The sequence below is a fragment of the Trachurus japonicus genome, chromosome 20 (genome assembly GCF_045865225.1).
Source record: "Trachurus japonicus isolate A0001 chromosome 20, Traja_1.0".
Taxonomy (NCBI): Eukaryota; Metazoa; Chordata; class Actinopteri; order Carangiformes; family Carangidae; genus Trachurus; species Trachurus japonicus.
In genome coordinates, this window is record NC_140926.1 from 14,259,939 (window position 1) to 14,287,893 (window position 27,955).

General features: G+C 41.4%; 2 protein-coding genes across 4 annotated transcripts in view; both read right to left on the reverse strand.

Moving 5' to 3' along the window:
* Nucleotides 1-1,363: 1,363 nt before the first annotated feature.
* Nucleotides 1,364-27,870, reverse strand: drd3 (dopamine receptor D3). Of its 3 annotated transcripts, none has more exons than XM_085763007.1 (8): nt 25,709-27,870; nt 23,434-23,763; nt 14,809-14,921; nt 12,875-13,011; nt 10,309-10,502; nt 6,558-6,623; nt 4,165-4,561; nt 1,364-2,552 (listed from the first exon to the last, which is right to left on the reverse strand). In XM_085763007.1, the coding sequence occupies exons 2-8, from the start codon at nt 23,719-23,721 to the stop codon at nt 2,356-2,358; spliced, it is 1,392 nt and encodes a 463-aa protein (XP_085619133.1). In that variant the 5' UTR covers nt 23,722-23,763; nt 25,709-27,870; the 3' UTR covers nt 1,364-2,355. The 3 variants fall into 3 exon arrangements, with proteins under 3 accessions (XP_085619133.1, XP_085619134.1, XP_085619132.1); XM_085763008.1 differs by having other exon boundaries at nt 1,364-2,491; nt 4,165-4,564; XM_085763006.1 differs by having other exon boundaries at nt 4,165-4,564.
* LOC146966607 (cystatin-B-like) overlaps nt 3,106-27,955 on the reverse strand; it is a 49,311-nt gene continuing 24,461 nt past the window's right edge. The window contains exon 4 of the transcript XR_015034479.1: nt 3,106-3,119. The gene's annotated coding sequence lies outside the window, so the exon portion shown is untranslated. The remainder of the gene's footprint in view (nt 3,120-27,955) is intronic.

The window sequence follows — 27,955 nt, forward strand, 5'->3', positions numbered from 1 at the left end:
CTGTCAGTATAAACCACTCCGACACATTTTTAGACACTCAACGGGCTCTCTCTGAGCTGCCAAGGCCCTCAGGACAAAATGTAAACTTAACGCACAAGATGTCTTTTAATGTAAAAACAGATAGCCATGAAATTGGATGAGCACATGCATTCTCCCAACGGGTTCAGCTCTTTTTTTGTTTTGACTGACCCTTTCACCTTTCCTCTGGCAGCATCTCAAGAGAAACAAAACATTTTTAGCCTTTGTGCGTGTGAAGACGAACAGCGATTTCATTAGTATGTTTTTTCTCCATCGAGCTGCTTTCGTATTGTTGGATGCATTGAACGCTGCTGCCTCCAGAGGTTTACGCAGTGGCTCTGAGGGGGTGGCAGCGTTTTCTTTTGTACGCATTTCATTTGCAGCAAGAGGTGAATGACTGTTTTTTTTATTTTTTATTATTGTCTCTGAATGTAATCTAGAGGCACCTGGGCTCAGCTGTGCAGCATTTACACACTAAAGGGTATCTTTAATTAAATTAGATTAATTCATATTCAAATTCAATTAAAGAGCAGACGATAACAAACACCTCATTTCATCACCATGGAATCTGAACGTCATTTTGGTTTATAACCTGATTACACCCGTGTAGATATGAGCGTCTACGTCTCTACATTGAATTAAGTATTGATTTCAGGACAGAGGGAGAACACAAACTAATCCTATGCTGTATTGACATTTTGCCGTATGATGATGATGATGATCATGTACTGGAGGTTCCTCTCAAATCACAACGCGCATCCATAAATAAAGGAAACCACACACACACACATGCACACCAGGTGCGTCACCGTCATAAGGAGTCTCAGTGGAACGAGGCCGAGTCGACGCAATGGCACAAAGTGTCAGGGGAGCAGGTGTTTATGCCTCTCAGAGAAATAAGAGAGCTTGAGATGTAGGCTGAGAAAGACCAACCCTCCCTTCCTCCATCCCTCCATCCCTCACCTATCCATCTAGTCTTTCATCTTTGTTCTTTCACTCCCATTTTTTTTCCTTTTGGCTTTACTGCGTCCTACTCAGCTTTCCCATCATCTATTATCCACTTCTATGTTTTTGTCCTCGCATTGATCCTCCCTCTCTGTCACTGCTGCCTCCCCTTCTCTCTAAATCTCCCAATATCCTGTTCACTCTTCTTGGATCCTCTTGTCTTTCTCTCACAAACCCGCGAACACGTCTTTTCTCTAGTAGCTATACGATGGTATCTTTGATCACAAACAACATTCAGACATACACTTGCATACGCGAGCTGTGTATTTGCGTGTTTTGACAGATGAATGCAAGGCTGGAAAACATCTCATCTCATCTTTTTTTTTTTTTTTCGTGTGTGTTTGTTTTATTATTTACAACACATTGCAGTAAATGCTCTCTCCATAACATACCGGCCCACTACATGGTTTACAGTCCTGCTTGAGTTGTTAGGATCACAAAGCTCCTGCTTCCATCAGCACATTAGAAGAGCCAGCAGGCAGCTCTAAATCACGGGGAAATTTGCCATTTAACAGACAATCCCTTTAGAAAAAACACTGAAAATGTTTTCTGTGCGCGTTACATCAAAATCTCACATTTCTTTTTATATTCTAATTAATCCACATGGCACACAATGCCTCCACATCGATAAACATGACAATCAAAATGATGTGACTCTCGGCAAGGACCAATACGATCCTTCGAACACAATTCAAGCGAATGGCCTTGAATTTTGATTTGTGCATGCGCAGGTGAATAACCGACGGTGTTGATGATGAAGGAGGAGGCGAGTGGACGAGGTGAGTAACATCAGTTAATCCACATGTGGCGGCGGCGGCGGCGGCAAGCCTCAGGCAGAGGTGGCCTGCAGGTTTATGATCAATTCATGAGTCGTGCAGCTCGATCGTGGCTGTCAAACCTACACCGATCGAAGAGTCCTGAACTGAGGAACTGTGCCAATGAACCGTACACATACTGTACAAGACGTATCCACAAGAAAGTCCAACACCTTGTGCTATCAATAAGACCGTATGCATGTGCGAGTTCGAGTCTCAGTTGATGAGTAATACTGTTCAGATGAAGCCCTGTTGAGAAACAAAGGTTTGAATCTTTGTTGGAGTCAGAAGAGTAAAAATCTTCTTGTTTGTATTTATTGCACGACACAGTGTTGGTTCATTTCCATGCGTCACCTTGCTGCTGCTACTGTATAACCGCTGCAGGACTGAAAACGGATTTCCTTCCCACAACCTTGAACAGCGTATATATCTGTGGTCACCGTTCACTAAATGCGCCACGCCCGAGCATGACTTCTTGGCCTCATTTCCATTTTAATTTCCTGGCGCGCCTCCTTCCTCAGCAGCTGAGGATCTTGATGAAGGCCCGTCTGAACTCGATGTTGAAGGTGGTGTAGATGACTGGGTTGAGGGCGCTGTTGACATACCCCAGCCAGGTGAAAGCGCCGTAAAGCGCAGGGGGCACGTAGCATGTCCTGCAGTGGGTGTTCAGAATGTGAGTCACAAAGAAAGGCAGCCAGCAGATGAGAAACACCCCTGGAGCAGCCAGAGAGCAGAGAGGTATGGAGAAAAGACGGCAGGGAATCGAGAGTGCAAATGGAAAAGAGTGGAGGACAAAGAAGAGATAGAGGGGGGAAAAAAAGAAAGCAGGCAGAGCAAAAATGGTGAGAGGCCAGAGAAAATATGAATATGAAACATGTTTATAATGTAAATTTGAGGTGAAGGATAAGTTGAATAGTTTGAGAAAGATGGTTCAAAAGAAAGGAGAGAGAGAGAGGACGAGAGAGAGAGAGAAAATACAGAATTCATGTTAATGACTGCAATTGTTCAATCAGCTTAGCAACTAACAGGCACAGCAGATGTCTGTGGATGTGGGCCAGCAGCAACACAGTGTGAAGGTCTGAATAGTGATGTCTTTTTTTAGACCCCGCAAACCACAAAAAGGGAAAATTTGAGGGAAGAGATAAAACTTTACATTCGTTTGCTAACGCAAGTCACAAATTTTAGCATACCTGACTAAAAAAGTTTAGAATATACCCTTTACAAAACCAAAAATTCAAGAGCAAAATGTTTGCTCTGGGTAACTAGCTATAATAGTAACGAATGCCTTCTGAATTTAAGATTAGTTGAAAATGTAAAATCATTAGTGTCATTGTAGGCTTGATACAACCATTTACTACTATACATTTCTGTGTAGAAGTAGAACAAGGTTATACCTTATTAGGACCTCTGGTCTTAGTCGTTTAGCATTATCTCTCTTCCCAAGCCATTGTGACTTTGTTTTTTTAGTAACAGTCACCTAAAGATGTTTCCAGTTCACTGTGTGTTAACGTTAACTAATTAGCGAGTTACAGCTGATAAAAATGTGCAACAAGGACAGTTGTGATTTTAGCCAATCTACTACAAATGAGAAGCCTCCATTGGTTAATCGAATAAGTGAATGATCACACATTTTCTGTGAATAATCAGTCGCCGACTTTCTGAACTGAATATCCTCATCATGCTTTTAAGAAAAGCTTCACAGGGAAAACATCCGGCCACTTGAAATTGATTTGATTCCCCATTACAATGCACTTTGTACTCATGTGCAAGTCTTGAGGTCACTTACATCAAACAACTGTAAATACTGCAACTCAATTTAAGGCCTTTTCCCCTCGACATCACAGGAGAGCAGAGGTCATCTGGCTTAACAGCAGCTGGGAAGTGGACTGGACTGAGATCATCCTCTGTGTGTGCACCATTGTTTCCACTGACACCAGTGTCATGTAATCAGACACCTCTAATTACATTTTTTTTCAGTGAGGTCTACGCTCTGCCAGAGCTAAACTGGACCAGGTTTATAGCAAGCTGGCTGATAATTGGAGCGTGTGGAAGCTGTGTCAGGAGCTACACACTGTGAATGTGAAGCCAGCCAGACTCTTCACCTTCACTTTATTGTGGTTCAGCAAAAAAAAATATGCAACAATGCAGGAACCAGTGTGACCACCAGTAGCCTACAGGTGAACGGATACATGTGGGATGAAAGTATTAGGCCTATGTGAACTGAAGCAACTCTGTCATACATTACGTTGATGAAATTGCCTGTACCAAGTGTTACCGTGACATTTACAATTTCATTTCCTCGGGTTATCTCGCAGTCTCTACTCACCGAGCACAATGGCGAGCATCTGGGTGGCCTTTTTCTCCCGCGCGTGCATGCTCCTGAACCGCTGACTGGTGGTTTGAGAGTGAGCCATCGGCCGCAGTGACGTGTGTGTTCGTCCGTTGGACAGGTCCTTCACCTCGCAGCCCATCCTGACGGGTGGCCGGCCCTTCTGGTTGTTCTCCTCCTCCCCCTCCTCCGCCTCCTCCTCCCCCTCCTCCCCCCCTCGCTCCTGGTCCAGGTCCACCTCTGTGCGCCCGCAGGAGGCGTGGCTGATGCTGCAGTAGTTCTGTGTGTCCACCGGGGGCAGCATCGAGTTCTCCACCGGTCCCGTCTTCGGCCGTTTGCGCCACAGGCATCGAGAGAGCAGGTTGGGCTTCGAGTGACTTGACGGCTCCACGCTCTGCTGTCAGGAGTGGGGACACAGGACACATCAGGGACTCGCACAGTGAGTGAGACAACTTAGATTCACACAATAAAAAATGTATGATTGTAGTGTTATTTTAAAGGGACATTGTGTTAGCCTAGAAATCTAGACGCACCCTAGCGGCAGCAAATATATTTGCTCCGTAGGTGGGTCTAGAAACGAGCCATAGGAACTTTTTGAGTCTCGAACACCGATTGTGTTCACCATCACACCATCACAGCGCTCTATCTGTTTAGAGAGTCGTTGGGCGGGCTTAACGCGATGACGACATACATTTTAATTGGTTTGTCAGGCTAACGACATCCCGCTCTTTGCTCTGATTGGTCGTAGCGCTGCCCTATTGCGTGCAGAGGCAGTTTGAAAGACAGCCTTCATCCCGCCCCCTGGATTGAGCCGAGGTCTACCGGTCGTTTCCAGACTATACATTTTAGTGATATAGTCTGGCTTGTCAGGCTAACATTGTGTAGGAATTACTCCCGTCTAGCGTTGCGGTTGTATATCGCAAGCAACTCAATCGTATTTTTCATGCTGCATTCACGTGAAATTGGGCAGACGGCAAGACGGATGACAGCTGCTGCACGTAAAAACAAGCCTCTATGTAAACAAGTGGTCCGTCAGACTCAGCACGAGGCAAAACAATACACGTGACAATATGTTGTCATGGCGATGTCGTTTTACCGGCTTTCTCTTACCCGCTCCATGTAGCTAGATATAAATGATATGAACGGCAAATTCAGAGCTTACCGGAACACTTCAGTTTGTTGATGGGGGTGGGGTTACTGATGAATGAAAAACGTACTTTTGAACGAAATAATCGATTTTCCTGAATAGATAACAGTAAAAGTTACACAATGTCCGTTTAGGTAAAACTGCACAACGATTGATTTGACAAACTTTCTACAGGATTATTCAACTACTATATGTCATGGTCGTCAGCGCCGCAAATGGCTTTAATGTTCGGTCCTTCAGCCTCATTTCCAGTTCCACCTCAACTTTTCTTCTGTGACACATTCTCTGGTATAAATCTGCATCATGGCAGAAAAAGTTTCCATCTAGCTGGTTGATGCACTGCAGCAATCAGATGCTAAAGAACCAGAACTTTTTCCCCTAAAGCTGCTGAAGACCAAAAAAGCAATTTCGAAGTATGGATAAGTCTACCTTCCTTTTGTCTTAAAAATCTCCTCCAGTGTAATATACATTCGAAGATTACATTAATTTTCCTTTGCTTTAACCTCATGTGGGAAATATTTTGAAGCTGAGTGGTGTTCATAGACTGGTAGATAACTGAGAAGATATAGCCAATTGATCTCAAAAGTGCCGTTCAGCTTGAAACTGCCTCCAACCAAGTCTTTAAATGACATCAGCAATCCGCACTCATGTGATTTTAATATCTGTGGATACTTAACAAACTTTTTTAAACATATTTTTGCAAATACAGCTCCAATGCACCTTCTTTCTTTTGGACTAGTGGGAGCAGTCATTAACTAATTTCAAGGATTGTGCACAAACATTAGATTTCATTTTCCTAATCTGCGCTTACACACTCAACTCATCACACATTTTCCTCAGGGGAAAATTAGATTGTTATTCTCTCTCCACCTTTGAACAGTCTGTGGATTATGCAGGTGCTGCAGTGCATCAGGCTTTGCTCAGCTGACGAGCCGCCAGGTGACACGAGGCAACGAGCCACGACTCAGAATCACAATGTTTGGCTCCCAGACCCCCAGATCCCAGACCACACAGTGTAGCGAGGATCTCAAGTGTGCAGGTTCGTACACACACAGACAGACCCACGTGAAAAGCTAAAAACAGAACTGCCTTGCCTCCCACAATTTCACAATACGCCGACACACTCAGTATGAGACTTAGTCAGGAATTAGGCTGCAGTGCATTGAACAATATTAATAAAAAAACAAAGATAATTGAAGAATCTAATGGTTGTGTTTGATTGCCATTTAAAAATAGTACATACCACATTAATCCTTATAGGGGACAGGTCTTGTTTCGCCTTGGGAGTCTCCTCTTGTAGACAGGTCTCCTGGGGGATCAGATATCAAGAAAATATTTTTAAAAGAGCCCATCATCCTCACACTGATCAGTCTACAGGTTGATAATCATTGCACCCTTCACTTTGAATCACACTGCATCATCTCCATTCATCTCAGAGGATGTTTTTTAAGACTCAAACAAGTCTCAGTGAGTGGCCCCGACACACCAACAGAATAAAATAAATCAAGGGAATAAGGATGCACGTCTGTTGTCTTTCCAGTCAATCTCACTCCTGAGTCAAACACTGTGCAGCTCAATTAAAACGACACCAAAATAAAGACAGTCACCTTTGAAACGCACAGAACTACTCCTTCCTCATATCAAATGTTCCTCCAGTTGACTGAGTCAGAGTCCTATTATGTTATTTCAAAACACTCCTCTATTATAACTCTCTCAGCCAGAACTCCCCCGGGACTTGGATCGTACACTGAGTGTCTCCATTCATGGATGAGATCCCAAACTGAGGTTCAACTATACTCAACCAATTATCTGTAACCTGCTGTTAAAGTAAATGACTGCGAATTTGGACTGAATCCAACAGGAAACTCCTGGATGTGCCAAAGCTGATCAAGTTACAGGATTGAATTATCTAATTGAGTCTTTTTATACACCATATTTTAAAAATAGGGTAGGAACAGATGCACAGAACATGACTTGATGTCTCCTTGCCCGTGGTTATCAAGATAAAGCCGTCATTTGTGTGACAGAATCAACGGGGACAAACATTAGAGTGATGGATATGATCAAAGAACTGACAGCTGATTTAGAAAAAAAAGAAAAAAAAGATTTGCACTGAAATGAGATATCCACCATTTAAAGAGCCGTGTGACCCCTGCCTCAAAACCACTGATAATAAAATAAATATATAAAAGAATAATGGTTTGACATCACTTCTTTTTTTTACGACTGAAACATTGCCTCAGGGCTTGGTTCTCAAAATAAACACAAAACACCTAATGGTCTATTTATATCTATTTATAAGGCATCAAAATAGTTTTCTTTAGCTGTCTTTGGTTGATTCTGTACTTCATTTTCTAGTGGAACATTTTCATGTTTTTAGCCATTCAACAGCCGTGCTTAGCCATAGCTGCATGTTGTGTTTACATGCTACGATGTGCAGAACTGCACCTACTGCCTAGGCTACTTCCTATTCAGTATAGTGCATAGTGCTATTGTGAAGTTAAAAATGTCTGGGCCCACATGCAGGCACAAAGACTGTCTGGTGGCGTCCGAAGATTTATTCAGTAAAATACACAAAAGACTTGGGCTACTTCAAAGTTGAAAAACTGATGATTAGGCAGGAACACAGCAAACAACTCTAAAAAAAATGCAAATGTAGGTGATTCAAACTAGAGGGAAACTAAGGAACAGAAGTGGAGCATGAAAAAACAGCAGGGAAAGGCAGAGGCAACACAAACTTACAAAGACAGAGAGGAAAGAAAGATTTAAATACACGAGGCAGGAAAGAGTAAGTGAAGAACGTGAGGGACAAACAAATAGGCAGGAAGTAAAACAAAACTGTGGACACAAAAAGTAAATTGTTTAAAAAATGAAACAGGAGATAAACAACATAACAAAGTTATATGATGTGATTATGAGTATGTTACAATTTGTGTTTATGGATTTCTGTGTTACATCACAACGACTGTAGCTAGTGGCTCTTAGCAGATAGGAGATTCATTCATATAAATGATTTGTCTTGTTCGTAGCCTGCAGCCTGCCACCACTTTAGACAGATTACGTTTTCATGGACAGGCCTAATAATGCAGCAGCCTTAATGGCAAAGTTTCACCAGTCCCAGGGAGCAACAGCAGCGTCTGCTGTCAAAATGCTTTGACCTTCCAAGTATAATTTGTGTTGCGTGTAGGGATGGGCACTGAAACCCTATTAAAGAGGACGTTATCAGTCCCGCTCTCAGAAGAAGAAATAGATTTCCTGTTTATTATTGCGATATAAAAGTTCTCTCACATTTTATCTCACCGACTCTGTTTCATATTAGGAAACAGTCGTCTCTATCTCTCTCCTGGAGGGCAGCTCTGCAGCACACAGACTGTGCTGTTAGTAATGATGGAGAGAGCTCGAGGGTCAGAGGTGGTGATGTGTTTGCCATGTAAGTATGTCACATAAATGATAGCTACTGTAGATAAAAGACAGCTGAAGTTTAAAAACTGTGTGTTTACTTTTGCTGCAGTGGGTAGGAAATCAAATTAACCACTTGGCCTGATTATTTAATGAGGGGCAATTTATTTTCTTTCTAAGGTAATTTTAGGCTACTTCTGCAATGTATAAAAATAAAAGTGTTGAAAAAGTAAAAGTGAACAACACAAAGTTGGATCACTCTCTCTCTTATTATTATTCGTGCTAACCATCAGACTGATACCATTGTCTCTCGTGCATGTTTGCATGTGGACGTTGGCATTTAGCAGCACTGCGGCGCCTCTATACACTGTCAGAGCTGCTAGCTTGGCTTTGGACTTATATATCAATAGAAATGTTATCTATTTCCTCTGGCTTTTCTTTAAAAAAACAAAACAAACTCTGTCTCTCTCACTTTATTTTCCTTTTTTTTTAGCCATGCCACAATCTCTGTATACTACTCAGTTGCAGTGCTAATCAGAGAACATTAACATTCACATGTTAACAAGTTAAATTTAGCTGGAGAACATTGCAGATATTATCCAAGCTGAACATCAGCACTTCCATTATAGGCATCTTATCAGACTTTTAGCATTATCATATACATCACACTTCTTTCTTCCTCTTTCGTTTCTTTCCAAAAAGCTGATAAATCAGCTCAAACACAGAGGACACACTAATGAAATGTACTATTTTTAACTTGACAAGCCACTTTAATTAAGAGCATCTTCAATTCTACACTGACAGCTGTGTCAGCTTCTTATAAACCAAGTTGTAATTTACATTTTATCTTTGACCCATGTTCGTCTAAAAGGCCTATTGCACAGCCCGCATTTAAAGAGTATAGCCTCAATCAAAACCACACAGCTTTTCTGCCCTGTTAATATTTTGAGATTCCTCTGACATCTCCTCCAAACCTGCCAAGGGACTTATTGAAATGCATTTATATGAGGAAACAGCTTTTACTGTGGTAGTTTTACCCAGTGTTTCTGACAGCACAGTGTTCTCGTCTATCAGTGTGATTAAGTGTCAATTTCCTCCTATGATGGAACCAGTTATGACGCATTAGGGGAGGTTTTGGTATGCGCACACTGTGCATTTAACAGAGAAGGTCCAATATGAAGGTGAACTGTAATTTGCAAGTCATTACCAGTGTGAGAGACTTTATGAGAAATTTAAAGTTGCTTTCAAGTGATAAACTTGCAGGCAGCTTATGAACTACAAATACACTTTTACTAAGACGTCAGACACTGACAGGGATGGCATACTTGAATTGTGAGCAGAACGACTGATGTGACTCTTCTTTCACATCTTTTTCCATTTTCTGTCTTGGTTTTTGTTGCATTTGTTGCTGTCGTTTGGGCTTCACTAAATATCTGTGGTTTCACTCCTCACTGTGCTTTGGTATTTGGAGAATGTTTCCCATAATGATAATAAACCATGCAGTCAGTAGTAATAAATGTTAATAGGTCATTTATAATAACCGTCACACCTTAAATTAAATTAGGGGGGCTATCAAATTAAGGTAATCGTCTCACCACAGATGGCGGGATCGAGCCCGGCTGGATCTTTCCACTGGCCTGGCTGAAGGCGATCCTCTTCCGCCTCATCCTGAGGAAGACGTAGATGCGGATGTAGACCAGCAGAGTGACAATAAAAGGCAGGTAAAAGGACACCACTGAGGAGTAGATCACAAAGTCGGGGTTGGAGATGGAGCACACCATGGGGTCATCTGCGATAAAAAATAAATAAATAAATAAATGAAAATACCATTATGCAAAACAGAGCAAACTGTGTCATTTCCAACCAACCTCTGACCCTGTGCATGCTTGCCATCTTGACAAAGACATATATGGTCGATTGGTCGTCTTTCACACTCTGCGTACTTACAGATCTATACAGGGCTGCACATATACACCAGCAGCCATTACTGTGAGGTGGAGGTGTGATTGATCTGACAATAATTGCCCCATATATTCAGGATAAGAGACTATTTGACACAATAATACCAGTGTATGGACCATTTTTTCAATCAGTATTAAATATCTATCAGGTGAGCTAATAGTGCTGTGGATTGATGTGACACAGGCTCTGAGTACAGCTGTATGACATGTGAGTGGCATGAAGAAACCGCAGAGAGTCGGCTCCCACAGGACGTTCCCATGGATCAATATCACATACCTCAATACACACAGAGACGAGAACAAAGACAGACACATGTGTCATATTCACTCTCCACTCCAATTTCAGTTTTAGCCATTTTCTTTGGAGCTCATACAGCCTTTGTATTTCCAAGCTGCTTTCTTTCAAACTATTATTTTGAGAGGAGGATTTAAAAAAAAAAAAAAAATCTGGACCATTGATTCCTCCTGATGCTGGTGCGTGGTTGCCTACTGACAAAAGAGTGGGATTCCCAAAAAACACCAGCCACCGTTTTGCAGTGGTTGTTAGAGGACTTAACCAAACGTCTGTATCTCTGTAAATAGCTTTACATTGTGTCTGACTAATGCTCTTAATTGTGTGCAAGCAGTCATGCATCCGTGCTGCTGGCTACTAAAATTAAAATAGCTACTGGTATTATCCCTCGCATTTCTCTGTCCAGTTTTCCTCCTTTTTTTTTTTTTTGTTTGGTTGTGGATTATTCTTGTTCCAACGTCACAAAGGCCAAAGACAGAAGACCTGTCAGTGCAGAAAAATTTCAGCTATGCAGAGCATGAATAATCCCTAAAACATCCCTCAGAAGATGACACCACCCACAGCAACCTCATTTAATCAACATTCAATGCATGCAATATTTAAAAATTAAAAAGAGAAAGACATTTTTCTCTAGACTGGGAAGATGTGACACTGCAGCCATCACTGCTCCTTCCAGATTTACATACAGTATTTCTAAATTTCCATTTCTACGTCAATAAAAATCACAAAACGAGGACGTATCCCACCTTCAAAGCAAATTATGGAAAGTGGGCACACCCAAAAAACTGAAATGCATTGAACATACTATATAAATAATACATTATAAGAGTCAAAGAACATCTGATGGTGTATTTTCTGTTTTTATGTAGATTTAAGTGATTTTGTATTGTACTTCAATAAAGTTTGGGTAGATAGATAGACAAACATTGCTGAATTTTCAGAGACGTCCTATCTGATAGTCTCTACTTTAGGTCAAACTCTAAGGTCACTGAATTTTATACTTTCTATAGAGTTCAATAATGTCATTTTTTATAAATGTCATTTATTAAACTGTTTAGACCAAAGAAACCAGAAATCCTGCCACTATGATAACTTGGTTTGTACATTTTGAACATGGTTTCCCTTATTGACAGTGGCTCATGTGCCCTAAATTAGCAGTTGTGCCTTGTTATGTTATTGAAACGATTTGTTACCAAGGGAATCAAACAACAGTGCCTGGTTCCTTTCTAAATTAGTTGAATAGGTTGTGTGTTAGTGTTAATATTGATCTTATTGGGGTCTAACTGCAACAAATAGTGGTTTTGCAACCCTGTTTTCATTATGTTGACAAATTGCAAAAATAGTAAGAAGCAGACAGGACAAATTCTCAATATGTTTGACTCTAATTACAACTCACGGGCTCCTCCTGCTTGGTTGCTCTTAATAAGGCCCAAATGATATCACACAAAAATGTTAAATGCAGCAGTCTGACTGCTTAAGAGCCAAACAACACCTTTTAAACTCAACATACCCAGTCAGCAACACGGGCTGTTTAGAAAGTGAAGTCGCAGACAGGAGCTGTGATAACCTCAATATAATCTTCAGTGGTTATTTTCTCATACATACACAAAACCTCAGGAGAGATCCACAGAATACATTATGCAACATTTTCACCGGCTGAGCAGTGCTTCCCGTTTCAAGTAAATTGACTCTGACATGCTAAATCAGTGGAGTGCACCTTTAAATCCCAATTTAGGTGGGATGTCATGTCCCACTGCTGACCCTAAATGACAAGTAGACTGGATTTTGACCCTGGATTTCCGAATAACGCGGCATCTTCGTGCCTTGAATTCCACTCAGCACCTTGCCTGACTTTGCTATACAATAAATCTGGACAGGAAGATGAAATCCAAATGCTGTCGAGCTGACCTGTGGTGTTGAAGCCAAATAGCAGGGGACAGGAAACAGCGAAGGCCAGGACCCACACAGTGGCAATCATCACAAAAACTCTCTTCCTAGAGCGATGGGTGGTGTTGTACAAGACGGGCATCACCACCGCTGTGTACCTGCGGACACACGCAGAGATTAGAGTCTTAAAAAATGTGTGTGCACAAGGGATAGGTGATAGTAAAACTGCTAAGGACAGTAAAAGAGAATAATTTGAGGCCTCCCTGAGAGGAACTGGGCTTCGGGAGAGGTTGAAAGGAGACGTATAACATGAAGACAAACAACATAGCAGCAAACCAGGCATTTCTATTCAGAAACAATATCTATTCAGCAATTTACCCAAATAGAGGAGCTTTAATCGGCGCACTACACATACCAAGGGTGTATAATGAGCCAGAGAAAAGTAGGTTCACCATCAGAAGCAGCAATTATGCTGGACCCCGACCCAAAAAGGATGTGATGTTATGTTGTTTAGAGCCAGATAACTGCCACCACTGTTTATCCTCATCAGACTAATTACTCTGGTTGCTCTCTGGGCGAAATGCAGGGCGATACCCGGAGCCAAACAGACACAGACACTCACTAAAAATACTCTTCCCTTGCTGCTTTACTCCGTCTTTACCCTCCTGCCATATTGCTGTCTGCTTAAATAAAAACTGAAATGAAAATTTGGAGTGGTAAAAAATTGTGTTCTGCACATGGTTTATTGATCAAGTGGTGCTTTAAAGTTTTAGCTAAGATTGAAAACAAGGCTCCCAATCGCGTTTCAAAAAATGTCTGACGCTCTGAGTTCTCTAACAAAGACGCTTCACCTTGATGTTTCAACTTCTTTCCTGGTATATTTATGGTATCTTTCCTTTGATACCTCCTTTAAATAGGTGACATATCGTCCCTGCCACCACAGCAACGTGTGCTATGAATTTATAAATAAACATTGTTGCCACAAAGGTAATGTGGGCGTATTGTACACTATCAATGACACAGAATGCAGTGGTGCTTCTCATCTATTCAGCACCTCGCAAGGCGTGTGATACTGTAGCAATGTTGTTAATCGGCTCATCCAATAATCAATCACAGAGAATCGAATGGGCTCAAAAGACGCAAATCATGTATTGTTGAGAAAAACACTGCGGGACAGGGTAGCCTATATGTAAGAAAATGCAAATATATGCTACAAGTGTTCATGAAGTACATGTGAGCTAATCAGTCTCATAAAAAACATTCTGCTGCAAGGTCAGAAAAGACATTGTTGAGTTTACCATCTTGTCTTTTAAATCACTAGGATCTAAAAAGCCATGGTTTCTGTACCATAAACTTAAAGAAATTAGAAAAAGTGAGAGTTTGGTGTTCGTACTGCTCTGACACCTCCGGTTTTAATGTACTTTATTCATTCTGTGGAGTTGAACTCTTGATGCCTGCGGGTTGTAAGTTCAAAGACCCCAGAGAGTTATTAAATATTTACTGCGACACAAGAAAGAAATCCAGCAAATAAATAATGTAAATACTGGATGCAGAGATACAGTTAAGGTCAGAACTGAAGCAGAGTCCCCAGCGTTAATGCAAACACGAAGCAGTGCGATTATCAGTAAATGCACATTTCATAAAAGAACAAAGTGTGCATGACACACACATACACACAAGCACATACACACACACACACACACAGACACACATTTATCAAGAGGATATGAGCATCAGAGGAGGATATTGTGATTCTCCATGAAGTTTTAAAATATCTATGAGCCGAGGTGAAGAAAAGAAGAATACCTGGAAACATGGAAATCTCACATGGGTAGATGTCATGGCAACATCTGTAGTTATACAACAACGGCTGCAAGGAATACACACACACACACACACGCACGCACACACACACACACACACACACACACACACACGCACACACACCGACTCACCTGTCAATGCTGATAGCACACAGGTTGAGGATACTGGCAGTGCACATCATCACATCCAGCGTGACAAAGATGTTACAGTAGAGCCGGCTGAAAAGCCAGGCACCGCCAACCACCTGCACAGGACAGACAGGCAGATTAACAACGCACACGTTTCCTTTCCCCTTCTTCACCGTGAAGTGTGAAGCACCTATTGAGTGCACACATGAATGCACACACTCCCACATGTCATAGAAAAGCAAAGAAGTAGGACGAAATTGGCACGTGAGATGGTTCGGCTGACGTGACATGGCAAAAAAGAGAGAGAAAAAGCTAATGTGCCTCAATTTGCAGCATTATTTATTGAACATAAGCATTTATTTTAATTTGGATATTTATTATGCACGAATTAACAAATATGTTTGTGTCAGCATACAATATTTGTCCCCATATAACACAAGCTGCAAGGTACTCTGAGGTGGTCAAGTGTAAACTTTAATAATGACACCATGATGGATGACATACTACATAATGTTGTAGGCATGTAATGGGAAAGTAGAACTGAGGGACCGTGTCAAACGCACCGTCTAATTATCCTCAAGGGAACTTCCATTTCTCAGAAACAGCATTAACCCCCAGCTAAACCAACAACACCCCAAACTCCCACATCTTCACCTCCTCCATCCCCTCCAGTGGAGGCCTGCTCAGACCGTCAGGCTTCCACTTAGCCTACATAATGCCTGGTAATAACGGTCTGACAAAGACAAATGGGATCCAAGCTCCATTGACTACACAGTCTCTTGGATCTGGGATGGCAAATATACGCCTACCTGCACAGAGAGGCAGCAGGCACACATGGGAGTACGCACAAGCACACATGCACGTACAAAGATGTAAATAGCAGATGCTCTATTGCATAAAGCTGTCCCAGAGATGTCCCACATACCCGCAGACAAACAAATGCACGAGCACTTTTTTCATTTTTTACATATTGATGTGGAAACATTTACTGAGTCTCAGGGCCGTTGTATAGGGGAGAAAGGTGATGATAATTCTAGGGGCCCAGCGCCCAGTGGGGCCCATAAAAAACCCCAGTAGTCTAATATTTGTATGACTGAATTATTCTGCATAAGACCCTGACTAATACTCATAGTACACTGTAAAAACTCAACATCTTTCCAAGAATATTTGTCTTATTTCTTGTCCAAATGTCTCATTTCTAGTCAAAACTAATCTCTTTCCACTTAAAATAAGACTCATTACCTAAAAATTAACTTGTTTTTAGATAATTTTCACTTAAATTCACAATAAATAGAAAAATCTGCCAGTGAAAGTAAGTTTTTTGTGCTTGTAATAAGGAAGAAAAACTTGCTCCACTATCAGATTTTTTCTACTTAGTCCAAGTGAAAATCTGCTTGAAAGAAGTAAAAAGTGTCTAAAAACAAGCTACTTTTAAAGCAGAAGTAAGTGGTCCGGTCGTTTTCACTAATGCTGCGTTCCAGGCAGGCTTTTGAAATCGTAAATTACAGCTTCAAGTCACAACTTACGACTTTGTAGCGTTTCAGGCAACCCACTCGTGTTTTTCCGACCTGTTTTACCGGTGAAAGTCACTATAACGGCCACTCGTAACTTCCGACCGGTGAACTCGTACCAGATCGAACTGGTACGACTTCACGGTCGGAAAAATACGAGTTTCCTTGAACGCACCATAACAGTCCTCGTCCCTACGTCGCCACATTCACGGCGTCCCTTGGCTGCACACACAGCCCTGCATGCCGTTCTCTCTCCTCATTGGATAAAAACTGTAGGATACGATAAATGTTTTCTCCTCGGCTCAGAGCAGAGCAGAGGGACTGACAGACCCGTGTTTCGGTCCAAACACTCTATGTAAGTGATTGCTGTCGGAAGATATAACTATTTAAGACTTAGATTAACACAAATATATCACTTACTTCTGCTTTAATATGATGTGTCTTATTTTAAGTAGAATGAGATTTGTTTTGACTAGAAATGACATTTTGACTAGAAATAAGACAAATATTCTTGCTAAGATACTTGAGTTTTTGCAGTGTAATGCTGCATTAGCATCAAAACAAAGAAGGCTAAATAAAAAACGATAATACATACGTAGTCTAAGAAAAAAAAAAGGAAATGTTAGGGGGAGGGGCCCACTTTAGTATTCTTTAAGGGGGCCCAGAATTCCTAGCAACGGCCCTGCTGAGTCTTTTCTTAACTTAAGCTTAACACTCACACAAGGTCAACCCTAGTTTCTAACTTTTTTTCATTATTACCCTGATGCAGACTATCTAAGTCGAAACGCGTTGGTTGTTCCCGATGTTAGAATAAAGGACTTTAACACATTTCAGAGTGCCTCGGACTGCCTCTCTTTTTGGCTGTTTTTTTTTTTACTTCTTTGTGACAGCCTGTTTTTCAGTTTTTCCCCTATTTTTGTCCTGAAGAGCACCCAATTTCTCACATCTTTTACATTTTTTGACCCAACTGCGGCACTCCCTACTAAGAACCTTTTGCCCGGTTTATTATTATTTTATATAATTTCTTAAGTGGCTTGATAATGAGAACATTTCACCATAATATCTTGTTTTATGTCTACGGATATTCTCATTCATCCAGGTCATCGTTATTGCATTGGTTGTTAGACTGGTGCGTTGCGAACTGATGAAGCCAGTTGGATAAGAGGTGAACAGCCTTCCTAGACAAATACAAGTCCAGTTGCCTTCAATTTAATTTGTTGCCCAGAAATATTTTGTGATAATTACTATTGATAATGAAAAATGTATTTTTTAAACAGAGAAAATGGTGGTAAATACATAAAATAAAGTAGAAGTCTGAGTTCTTATTTCACAGAGACTGGTAAAGGTTAAGACATTTAAAAGTTGAAGGGCTGTAAGAGTAAATTTTTTATCATCCACTTCAATGTTTTCTGTCACATTTCATTCTACTCTATAAAATAAAACACCAGTGATGAAATCTTGTCCTGAAAGCCGAGCATCTTCCACACTACAAATGGAGCTGTTTCTGTAATCAAGTCTTACGTTTTGCTGAGGCTGAGCCAACACCGTTTAAGGATGGATTGTGGAAAGCGAACGCTCACTCACTGCTGCCAATACAACCACTTCCTTCAAGTACAAGTCATAGATCAACTGCACCACGGAGTGATAAGGTGTCTTGCTCAAGGGCACATGATTAGTGCCTGCTGAGGGCAGAGAGAGCGATACTCAGTCACTTTTCCTGCCAAGACATGCCTGCAGAAGCAAACCAGCAACCCTCTGGTCACAACAAGCTAATCCCCTGTCCTTCAGATTAGAGCTCGCAGGGTGATGGCGCTCTCAGTGCCAGTCTTGGGAGTTCAAAGTCTTTGCCTCCGACTCTGAACTAATATGTTTTTTCCAGCCTTATCCAAGATATTACTGACCTCTACATTCTTGTTAAATTAATGAATATTGTACTTCAGTGTCATACTATCTTTTAATGACCCTTTTCTTATGGGATTACAAATCTTACCCTTGAATCTCTCCCCACTCTGAAATGAAAAACGCAGTACTGCTCTCACAGCATGACTGCGTGCATGGAAGTTAAACTCATGACTGAACCCCGATGAGGGTCCAGGACTCCTTTATTTACCTTTTCTAGGATATAATCATCTTTAATTGTCAGCTTCTGGTCACTGAGTGTGTTTCTGTTTCTCTGGCTGACCTGCCGTTGAATCCTCTGCATACTGTGAGAGTTTTTCTGCTGACAGTAATCAAACTTTGGGCAGCGGGACGGCTGCATGTGAAGCATAACTGGACGTCGCCCAGATAATTTTGAGACTTCATGCAGGCAAACATCTGCCCTTCAGCAACACACTTGGTCTCCCCAAGCTTCAAGAATGCTAATCGGCACACACGCGCCTACGTCCGTGTACTTCTACAAATAGGGCTTTCTCAGTGAGGCAGCACATTACTTCTTCATTACTGTGTTGGAAATGTGGGTGCCTGAGGGTCACATATATTCAGATGCAGTTAATGGAGGTACTGAACAGCAAGTGACATGACAGGGGAGGTGGAAGGAATTATTAACAACTGGCTGGAAAAGCCATTACATAAAAAAAACCCCCAAAAAACCCAACTAACTAAAAAAACAACTAATTCACTTGTGGAAATAAAATTCTGACAAGAAAAGATCTCATATTTAGGAAAAACAATCCAGATTTACAGACCAAAAACTTGAAATCGTGACAAACATTTGGTAATTCTGAACATCAGCCACAAAAGCAGTTTAAGACATTTTGCTTGAGAGAATAAAATCTGACTTTTGGAGCCAACAAATGCAATTTCCACAAACTTAAAGCAGAAGTAAGCGATATTTTTGTGTTAATATAAGTCTTAAATAGTTCTATCTTCCGACAGCAATCACTTACATAGAGTGTTTGGACCGAAACACGGGTCTGTCAGTCACTCTGCTCTGCTCTGAGCCGAGGAGAAAACTTTTCTCGTATCCTACAAGTTTTATCCAATGAGGAGAGAGAACGGCATGCAGGGCTGTGTGTGCAGCCAAGGGATGCGCGTGAATGTGGTGACGTAGGGACGAGGACCAATAGATCCATGACGAGGGCGGGGGGCTGCTAACTCCATCGGCTGACAAGACGTTATGGTGCGTTCAAGGCAACCCGTAACTGGTGTTTTTCCGACCTGTGAAGTCGTACCAGTTCGATCTGGAACAAGTTCACGGGTCGGAAGTTACGAGTGGCCGTTATAGTGACTTTCACCGGTAAAACAGGTCGGAAAAACACGAGTGGGTTGCCTGGAACGCTACAAAATCGTAAGTTAGTGACTTGAAGCTGTAATTTACGGTTTCAAAAGCCTGCCTGGAACGCAGCATTAGCCAAAACGACCGGATCGCTTACTTCTGCTTTAACCATTATGGCATGACACATAAGGAGAGAAACACATGGTTACTATTTACGTTAAGCCATAAACAATGAAATCAACAGGGAATTGTGGAGATCAGAGAGCATTTCTTGACACAACACATGGTCCCAAGGGCATTTATGATAAACAAAATATTAATAGAAACAGTAAATTCATTTATGTTGATTATTTTGTATAAAATCTAAACTGAAGTCAACAAAACATACGTTGGATGACTGATGTTAGTCCTCATTCAACATTTGCAGCTTTGTTTGTTTGGACCTTTTATATTAAAGAAAGCTCTGAGCGACTGTTGCTGCCAGTTGGTGATGATGTGTTTTGACAGTTATTCTTTATATGTTCAATGAAAGGCAAGACAGGGTCAGTGGATGCAACTCTTTATTTATTTACATTGTGACAAAGCCAACAGTGTACATATACAGTACATGACACATTACTTAAATAATCGAGGCTATTAACACCTGCCATGTGACTTTTAACACAGCTCATAATATGATAACTTACAGAAAAGGTGTATTATTAATCAGCTGCTATCACGATGATAACCCGACCATTGATTGAAGAATGTTACACGTTTAAGAGAAATATGAACAATACTCTGGCACTCATGGGATTTATGGGATATGGATCCACAAAAAATATATTATTGATGATCACTGGGAAGTTTTCTCCACCATCTCTCAGCGATCTGCCTGAAACACAACAAAGAAAGCAGCACTGTTAACTCTGAAAACAGAACCATAAAAATGTGAATGTAACCCTTGAGTTTACTTTAGCCTTTTTGGCCTTGGTTGGCTAATATAATAATATGATTATTCACAAAGGAAAGTGTACAATAAAACCAACACCTCAGTCAGAGCCTGATCCAATGGGATTATTTGACCTGTTTTACGAAGGTCCTTGGCAGATTTCTCTTCATCAAAATATCCTTCGTACACCAGCAGTGTACTCACTAAAGTTGTGCATGGATGTAGGCTTAGAGATAAAGATAAATATTGAGTTCATACGTTTCCTCTGTAGGTTGTATGACACTGACGGTCTCATCACATGGTTATGGACTTCTTGGCAGTTTTCCCATCTTGTATTTGTCCTGAGGTCTCTGTAGTGGGGAGTCTTCACATCATTACCGATTGCTCGCTTGATGACAATGCATTCATACTGGGGCAAATTCTGTGGGAGTCCCACAGATAAGCATGTTGCTTGGCAGCTGCTTCTAGAAAACAAAAAAAGACTGATCAACATTTATTGGTTACACATATTATCAAATATCTCATGTACATGTCTATTATGAAAGATTCTGCAGTCATTCCTTCTCTCCACCGTAGCTTTTAATAAGTTGTGTATGTAGTTGTGATGGGGGACAATGTACAATCCATCTGGGCAATATGTTTTCTGAATCTTAGCTTAAGCTCATGATGTTTGAAGAGAGGAGATTAAGCTGGTTTCTTTAAATCTAACAGTCTTATTTGCCTAAGTTTGCCTAAGTAGCTCAGCAACAAAATGTTGTGAGTGAAAACATAAAGACGGATTTTGGATTAAGACTAAAACTGGAAGACAGCTGGATTTGTCTAGCTCTGACTGCTGACGCCTCGCTTCTGATGAACTCTAATTAATGCATTTTTAGCAAATGAGGAGGATAGTTAAATGTGTTCCTATTACGTTCAGTGGAGCTGTGTGAGAAATATGAACAGTGTGGAGAAATCATCACATCATCCAACTTATACTGTGGTGTAAAACTGTATAGGCTACTGTTTTACCACAAGGCCGAGTTAATATGACTAGCCTATTCTAGGGAACGAAGTTCAATTAATTCATTACTTAACATGCACAAAGTTTTAATTCAACCAAAAAGCAGAAAGACTTACCTCAATCACTTCCGGCATGAACCTATATCCATATCAAAGATGCCCTTGGTGCAGGTTCTTTACATCTTGAAGGCCACTGAGCCAAACTTGTGCAAGATGTTTTCTTAAAAATCCTAACATTGCTCAATCTTTTGGTTATATGAGGTGACAACTCTGCACTAAACAGTCTTCTGTCCTGATCAATAAAGTAGGCTAACTAGCAAGAGTCCTATTATTGTTTTTGTGGGGGATGCATGTATTGTAGACATGTGACCACTCATGAAAATCTGTCAACTGCAGAATTAATGCGTATTCTGTAGGCCTGTGGTTTTAATTTGGTGTATGCATTGACAAACCACAAGAAGTTCAGACTTGTGTTTCAGTGGACTTAGAAAACATTGCATCAGCTGTACTTTTGGAGGATATAGGATATTGAACAGGCACTGTGACACTAGCCAACTTGGTTGCATTTCAAATGCAAGAATTTATATCCATGAATCAGCTCTTACTGCTTCAGCTGCTACTGCAAGAAACGATTGCAGGGCTGCAGGTAACATGAAGGAGAGCTTTTCTTGTAATTCTAACGTCTTTCCTTGTGATCAAGATTGTAAATTATAATTAACATGATATGGTGACCATTTTTCTAACTTTTTCAATGCAATGCTCAATTTGCCATCACAGTCCGATAAAACTAAAATTTGCAGGTTTGTAATTGCCTCGTCATAATTTGAAGTTCATCCGGTATCTCCAGAGGATGAAGTCATAATTTGGTAATATTCAATATGTCCTTCAGCAATTATATATAATCTATATGAATAGTGAAGAACAATCTAAACTACCTTTTATCATCATTACTGTCTTGCTATCACCCACATAGTTGTCAGTACATAATAAGCTCCAAATGACCCTCATCCTTTATCTCTATGACTCCAGCTTCTCTTTTAGATGAAAATGCCCACTTTATCTCCCAACCCTCTGTTCACTCTCCTCTCCTCTCTTCCCCTTTTCCAGTGCCAGCACCTAATTCACTGCCAAAGATCTGTATTTCAATCTCTTCCACTTCCTTTGCAGTTCTAATACTTCCCCTCGACTTTCTTACCCTTCTTTCCTTCAGGTCTTTCCAGCAATGACTTCCAACTACTGGTACCTTAAGGATTACTACTGCAGTCATCAGAGGATAAAAGGGAAGACTAATGAAATATGATGAAAAACAACAAATTACACATATTATTAAATGAGGAATGGTTTAAATACTTTGTTAGTTGCCGTTTATCAACTATCCCCGGGATAGGCTATCACTGAGCATTAGGTTATAAGTCCCTCATATAGGCCTATATATATATATTTTTTTTAGAAAATAACATTATCAACAACTAACTATAAGTTTCTGTGTCCATTCCCTTTGTTTAAACATTTTAACCTTTAATGTCATTCATTAAGTGTGACATGAGAGTCAGTGTGCATGCCTACAGTATATGCGTCTGCAATTTCTCTCCATTATGTATCTCTTGAAAACAATGAGTATGTTTTTGAATCCACTTCACCTTTGTGTGCATTTGCTTGAACAGTTCTCTACAAATAAAATGATGATAATAATGATGATGATGATGATTATTATTATTAAAAGTCTTCACAGTCAGGTGAATAGCATGAAAAACGTTCATTTTAACAAAAGTGAATGTTACGTAACTGCATACAAGTGAACACATTTGGAGCAGAGAGTGGTGTCAGTGAAGGGGTAGCCTACTTGAGATTTATGTTAGTCATACAGGGGTATGTCAGACAAAGGACAAACAATAAAAAAAAGGCTAGCAACCCCTTTTGGTCAATCCTCTATGGTGAAACTGTAAATGCAGACACTCTGACCTCCTCACCTCCAGGTAGACAGCCCAGGGCATGACCAGCGAGGCCACCAGCAGGTCGGCCACGGCCAGGCTGACCACCAGGTAGTTGGTTGTGGTCTGAAGCGAGCGCTCCCTCAGCACGGCCAAACACACCAGCACGTTTCCAAACACAATGGCCAGGATGAGCAGGGAGTACAGCATGGCATAGTAGTTACGCTCCTCGTCCTGCCCTGATGCCTCTGAGCTCTCATTCCTCTCATCGATGCCGAGGCGGTCTGACTCGTTCCAGAGCCGCTCTGCGCTGCTAAACATCGCCATGGAGACGTCCCAGTGACATGGGAGGTGATATGTTTGGCAGACCTGCCGAGGAAAAAGGAGCATAGGTTGGTTTTTACCCATTCATCACATAACTTACTTACTCTCCTGTGAATTCTCACACACGCAGACATACTATTACTCATTAGTTACATAAAAGTGCATCATATCAGCTGTCAGATGACGGTGGTGGCATTGTTTCAGGTCAGAGGCCTACTGGGAAACGTTTCCCGACTCCTAGCAACAGTAGTCAGATGAACTGATAAATAAAACGGTTGAAATGCATCCCTGCAGTAATATTTCCTGCTGTACATCACTGCTGTTTGATATACACTGGCAAAAGTGTTTCAATTTTGCCGCTGAATGAAAAATGGAAGATTTTATTGATGTGTCCTTAAGATATATGGCTCAGAGATTATCCACTCCATAAAGATGCAGCAGAAATTCCAGTCAGGCTTTAAGTGTATCCCCCTTCCTTCCTGCAAATGGCTTTCAACTCAACTAACAGAGACAGAAAAGTACAAAGCTAGAGATACGGTAACTTTAATGAGGGGCTGGCTGTGTGCCTTTGAGCAGTGTCAGTAAGGTTAGCTCATTGGGGAGGGGTAATAACTCCGTGCTGCCACCCTGAGAGATCTGGTTGGCTGTGGTCCCGGGCCCTTGCTCCTTGCACTCCATCCTTCTCTCATTTATTCCCAAACCTCCCCATCTGGCCTGACTCCAGACAGCAGCGCTGTGGTAATGCTCACACCTGTGTCTTGATGGTAAACACACACAGATCCATCTTTTCCAGCTTCCTTCTCTTTCTCCGTCCGTGAGAGAGAGAGAGACAGGGAAAATGACACTGAGAAACTAGGGACATTTTTAGACATGGCTCAAACCCAGGAGGCTTTTTATAAAGATTTCCTCTGTCTATTATTCCACTCAGTTCTTCTTCAACGTCTCCAGTTTCATATTAGTGTCCATGACAGAATCTGAAGACGCACTGAGAAAAAACCAACCACCCATACACAGCATCACCTTGAAGTCTACTGATGGGACACCGCCTCAATCACAATACAAGTTGTGACAGCTCAGGAGGAAAGCAACTCATAACATATTGGGAGACACCCAGATCCATAAACACACACACGCGCACAAACACACAACCTTCATGCACACATGAATTTTTAATCTGATCTGCACTGGTTACATGATACAAGGTTGCACGGAGCTCCAAGTGAAAGGTTTGTTTATCTAGAACAAGTGCAAATAGAAACTGATTTCCCTCTTCTGTATACTGGAACTTGATCTAACCACCACCTGATCCTGATCCTGCCTCCTCACTGTGAAGTACTCTGAACATCAAGTGTGTGTGTGCAATGTGCAATGGGCATCAGCATCACCGGCATGCACAGCCCACATATACATTTCTGGCTCATAGTGTGTGTGTGCTCTGAAGCCATTAGGAAGGATGCACAGCAATTGGGGGAGGGTTTTTTTTATTTTTATTTTTTTACTGTGTTTTAACTACATTAAGATCTTATGACAACGTAGTCACATTATCAGATTAATAATAATTACTTCTGGATCAATTAATGGGAGGTTGTGAGGTCAAATTGATAGTTTGGTAGTTGTTCTATGTTAATTAACCTGTATCGCTGCCGGGCTTGGTCGCAAATTCAATTAAAACCCATGATAGGAGCGCGTTATCCTGCTCCACAACCACGCTTACAGAAATATGGAGGTCACATATCATCTGGTAAAGCAGAGGAGTAATAACGAAAAACCTTTTTTTTTTTTTTTTTTTTTTCCTTTTTGGCCATGGCATATACAGGCTACTGTCTCTCAAAGAACACGGAGGAAGAAACAGTTAAGAAACAAAAGGCACAAAACGGTGAGATAGGAAAACATTATGATGAAGCATTATTTCAAAAAAAAAGGGCGTTTTATGTTGTTTTTCTCACCCCCCGAGCTAGAATTAAAAGAAAAGAAAAGTAAACTTACATACCTGTTACTGTTTACCAGTGAGGAATTCATCAGATGCCATCGAGGAAGAGCATCATCCGTGCAGAGTTAAAAGTTGTCCGTTCAGCGCGTCCAGCAGCACAGCGAGGCGAGCGGGAGGAGCAGGAGGAGCGCTCGGTGCCATTGCGCACCGGGGGAGTGTGAGTGAGTGTGGGAAGCTCACAACAAGAGATGAATCGCCGCGCACACACTCTCAGCTACTCCGTGTGTGTGGATCTGTGTGACAGTCGGTATCACGCGTGTCCGGGGCTCCGTGCTCTGGCCACACCGGTGGTACGCGTATAACCTATGCGTGGTGGTGGTGGTGGAGGAGGTGGAGACGTCCGACGGTGTCTTCCTTCCTTTACGCGTTACGTGATGCAGCAGTGGCATATGAAAGTGACCAGTTGTCACAAGAAAAACATCTGTTATAGTTTCAAAATGCAATCAGTCACACTCATCTTTTTTTTTTTTTTTTTATGGTGCAAGTTGACATAAACGCACGAACTGTGTTAAAAATCCTGCCCCGTGGCCGTATTCCTCAGTTATGACCCTGAACCAGTCTGGGTCGTGCTTTGCTGGAAGTGACATTGCATAAAAATAGCCTAATGCTGGCCTCAGAAAACAGGGACCAGTAAGACATACAGAGCGTAAATTAGGTCAGTCTGGGTCCATGCTGTGAGAAATGTATAGACTGACACACTGTTGTGGCTCCTCTGGTCTACTTATGTGTCCCTTTCCAACCCCCCCGCCAGTCACACAAGAAATGTTCAAAAACCCTCACTGCTGAAAAAGTACCAGGAGCTTGTGTCTTATATCTCACATTCCCAGCCAGTGTGCTTTGTTTTGCTATCTTCTACATGGCACTTTAAGATAAGAGTAATAAGCCCTGCAGGAGCCCTCGCAGCACATAAACAAATGAGACCAAACCAGTGCACCAAAGGAAGGTGTTATATATTTTCCCTACGAACCATTTTTAACTTGTGACAATTTTATTACAAAAGAAATTCAAGACTTCTCTGTGAAATTTAATTAAGGAGTTGGGGTCTAAGTTAATGTCTGCTGAGGAGCAAATGAGGACCAAATGTGCTAATGTTTCCAGATACAGTATCTTTAACAAATGACAGACTGCAAAAGCACATCTAGATATAAAGCCTCCCTTAATGTGGATCTTTTAAAAGCAAGGGGGAGTGGATGACCTATTCTATGTAACAGCAGCTGACAAATAGCTTTTACTGCTCATTTTTCAAAATGAACCTGCTCTCAGTATTGTGTTTTAACTAATGTAAAAGCCCCCAAATGCCCTTGGTGCTTGCTTACTGGAAATCTGACCCAGCTTTCTTCTCCACAGTGTGCTGGCAAACATATCCTGTGCTGTGCAGAGCTGAAGACAATCCTGCGGCTGCTGTAATCCATACATTTGAAACTCAACAAAAATCAGTGGTGTGTGACATCCACGACACGTGCTGAATTTTGACTATGTATGATATTACAGGCCAAAACTGCCTCTTCATTCATTCAAAACATAACCAGTGGATTTTGATTTCGCCTGCACTAGACTTATGTGCCTCACTGACTTAGTGATAAACATAAACAAATAAGTAAAGGGGATTTGGTATACGAGACGTTGAAACTCCTTTTTAAAGCTCACCGAGAACCCTCAGTAGGACGTCACCACCCTCCCACTCCCTCCACACACAGTTCATAACCAGAACATTGATTTATGTAACCTCCTACATACACACACCTGCTGTAATGTTGGTATCTTTCGAATAGCCCCGATGAGAGGGGGTGAGATGGAGAGGTGGAGGGTGATGTAGGACCTGCTTTCCAGCTGAGAGATGCATGGACGCTGTGCAGATCGAGGTCTTGATCGCTGCTCACCGACGTATAGCTGTCTATAGATTAATACCAGTGTGAAGGTCGGGCCTGAGAGGGCATCACTATAATAATGATAAAGGACAGTGGCAGTGGGACAATGGAAATAAACATTTTCATCATTGGTTGAAGTTTTGCTGCCATCTATTGGCCCAAAGATCAAACTGCTTATACTGTATATCTGGGGGATGATGCTAAACAAGTGTTGAGTCCAATTTTTGATATCGGACAGCAAATGTAATTTCCTGTTAGTGCAAAACAGTTCACTTCTTGTCTCCTTGCTGCAAAAGTTGTATTAATGATGTTTCACAATGTTTCTTTTCCTGCAAAACAACTCAGACACGTTGCTGTGAATGAATTACTGAACTGAAAC

Coding starts and splice junctions, on each gene's coding strand:
- drd3 (XM_085763006.1), bottom strand. CDS start 23,721: ATGGCGATGTTTAGCAGCGCAGAGCGGCTCTGGAACGAGTCAGACCGC. Junction 14,922..23,433: donor CCTGGGCTGTCTACCTGGAG/GTGAGGAGGTCA, acceptor TGTCCTGTGCAG/GTGGTTGGCGGTGCCTGGCT. Junction 2,553..4,164: donor GATGCTCGCCATTGTGCTCG/GTGAGTAGAGAC, acceptor TGGCTGCTCCAG/GGGTGTTTCTCATCTGCTGG.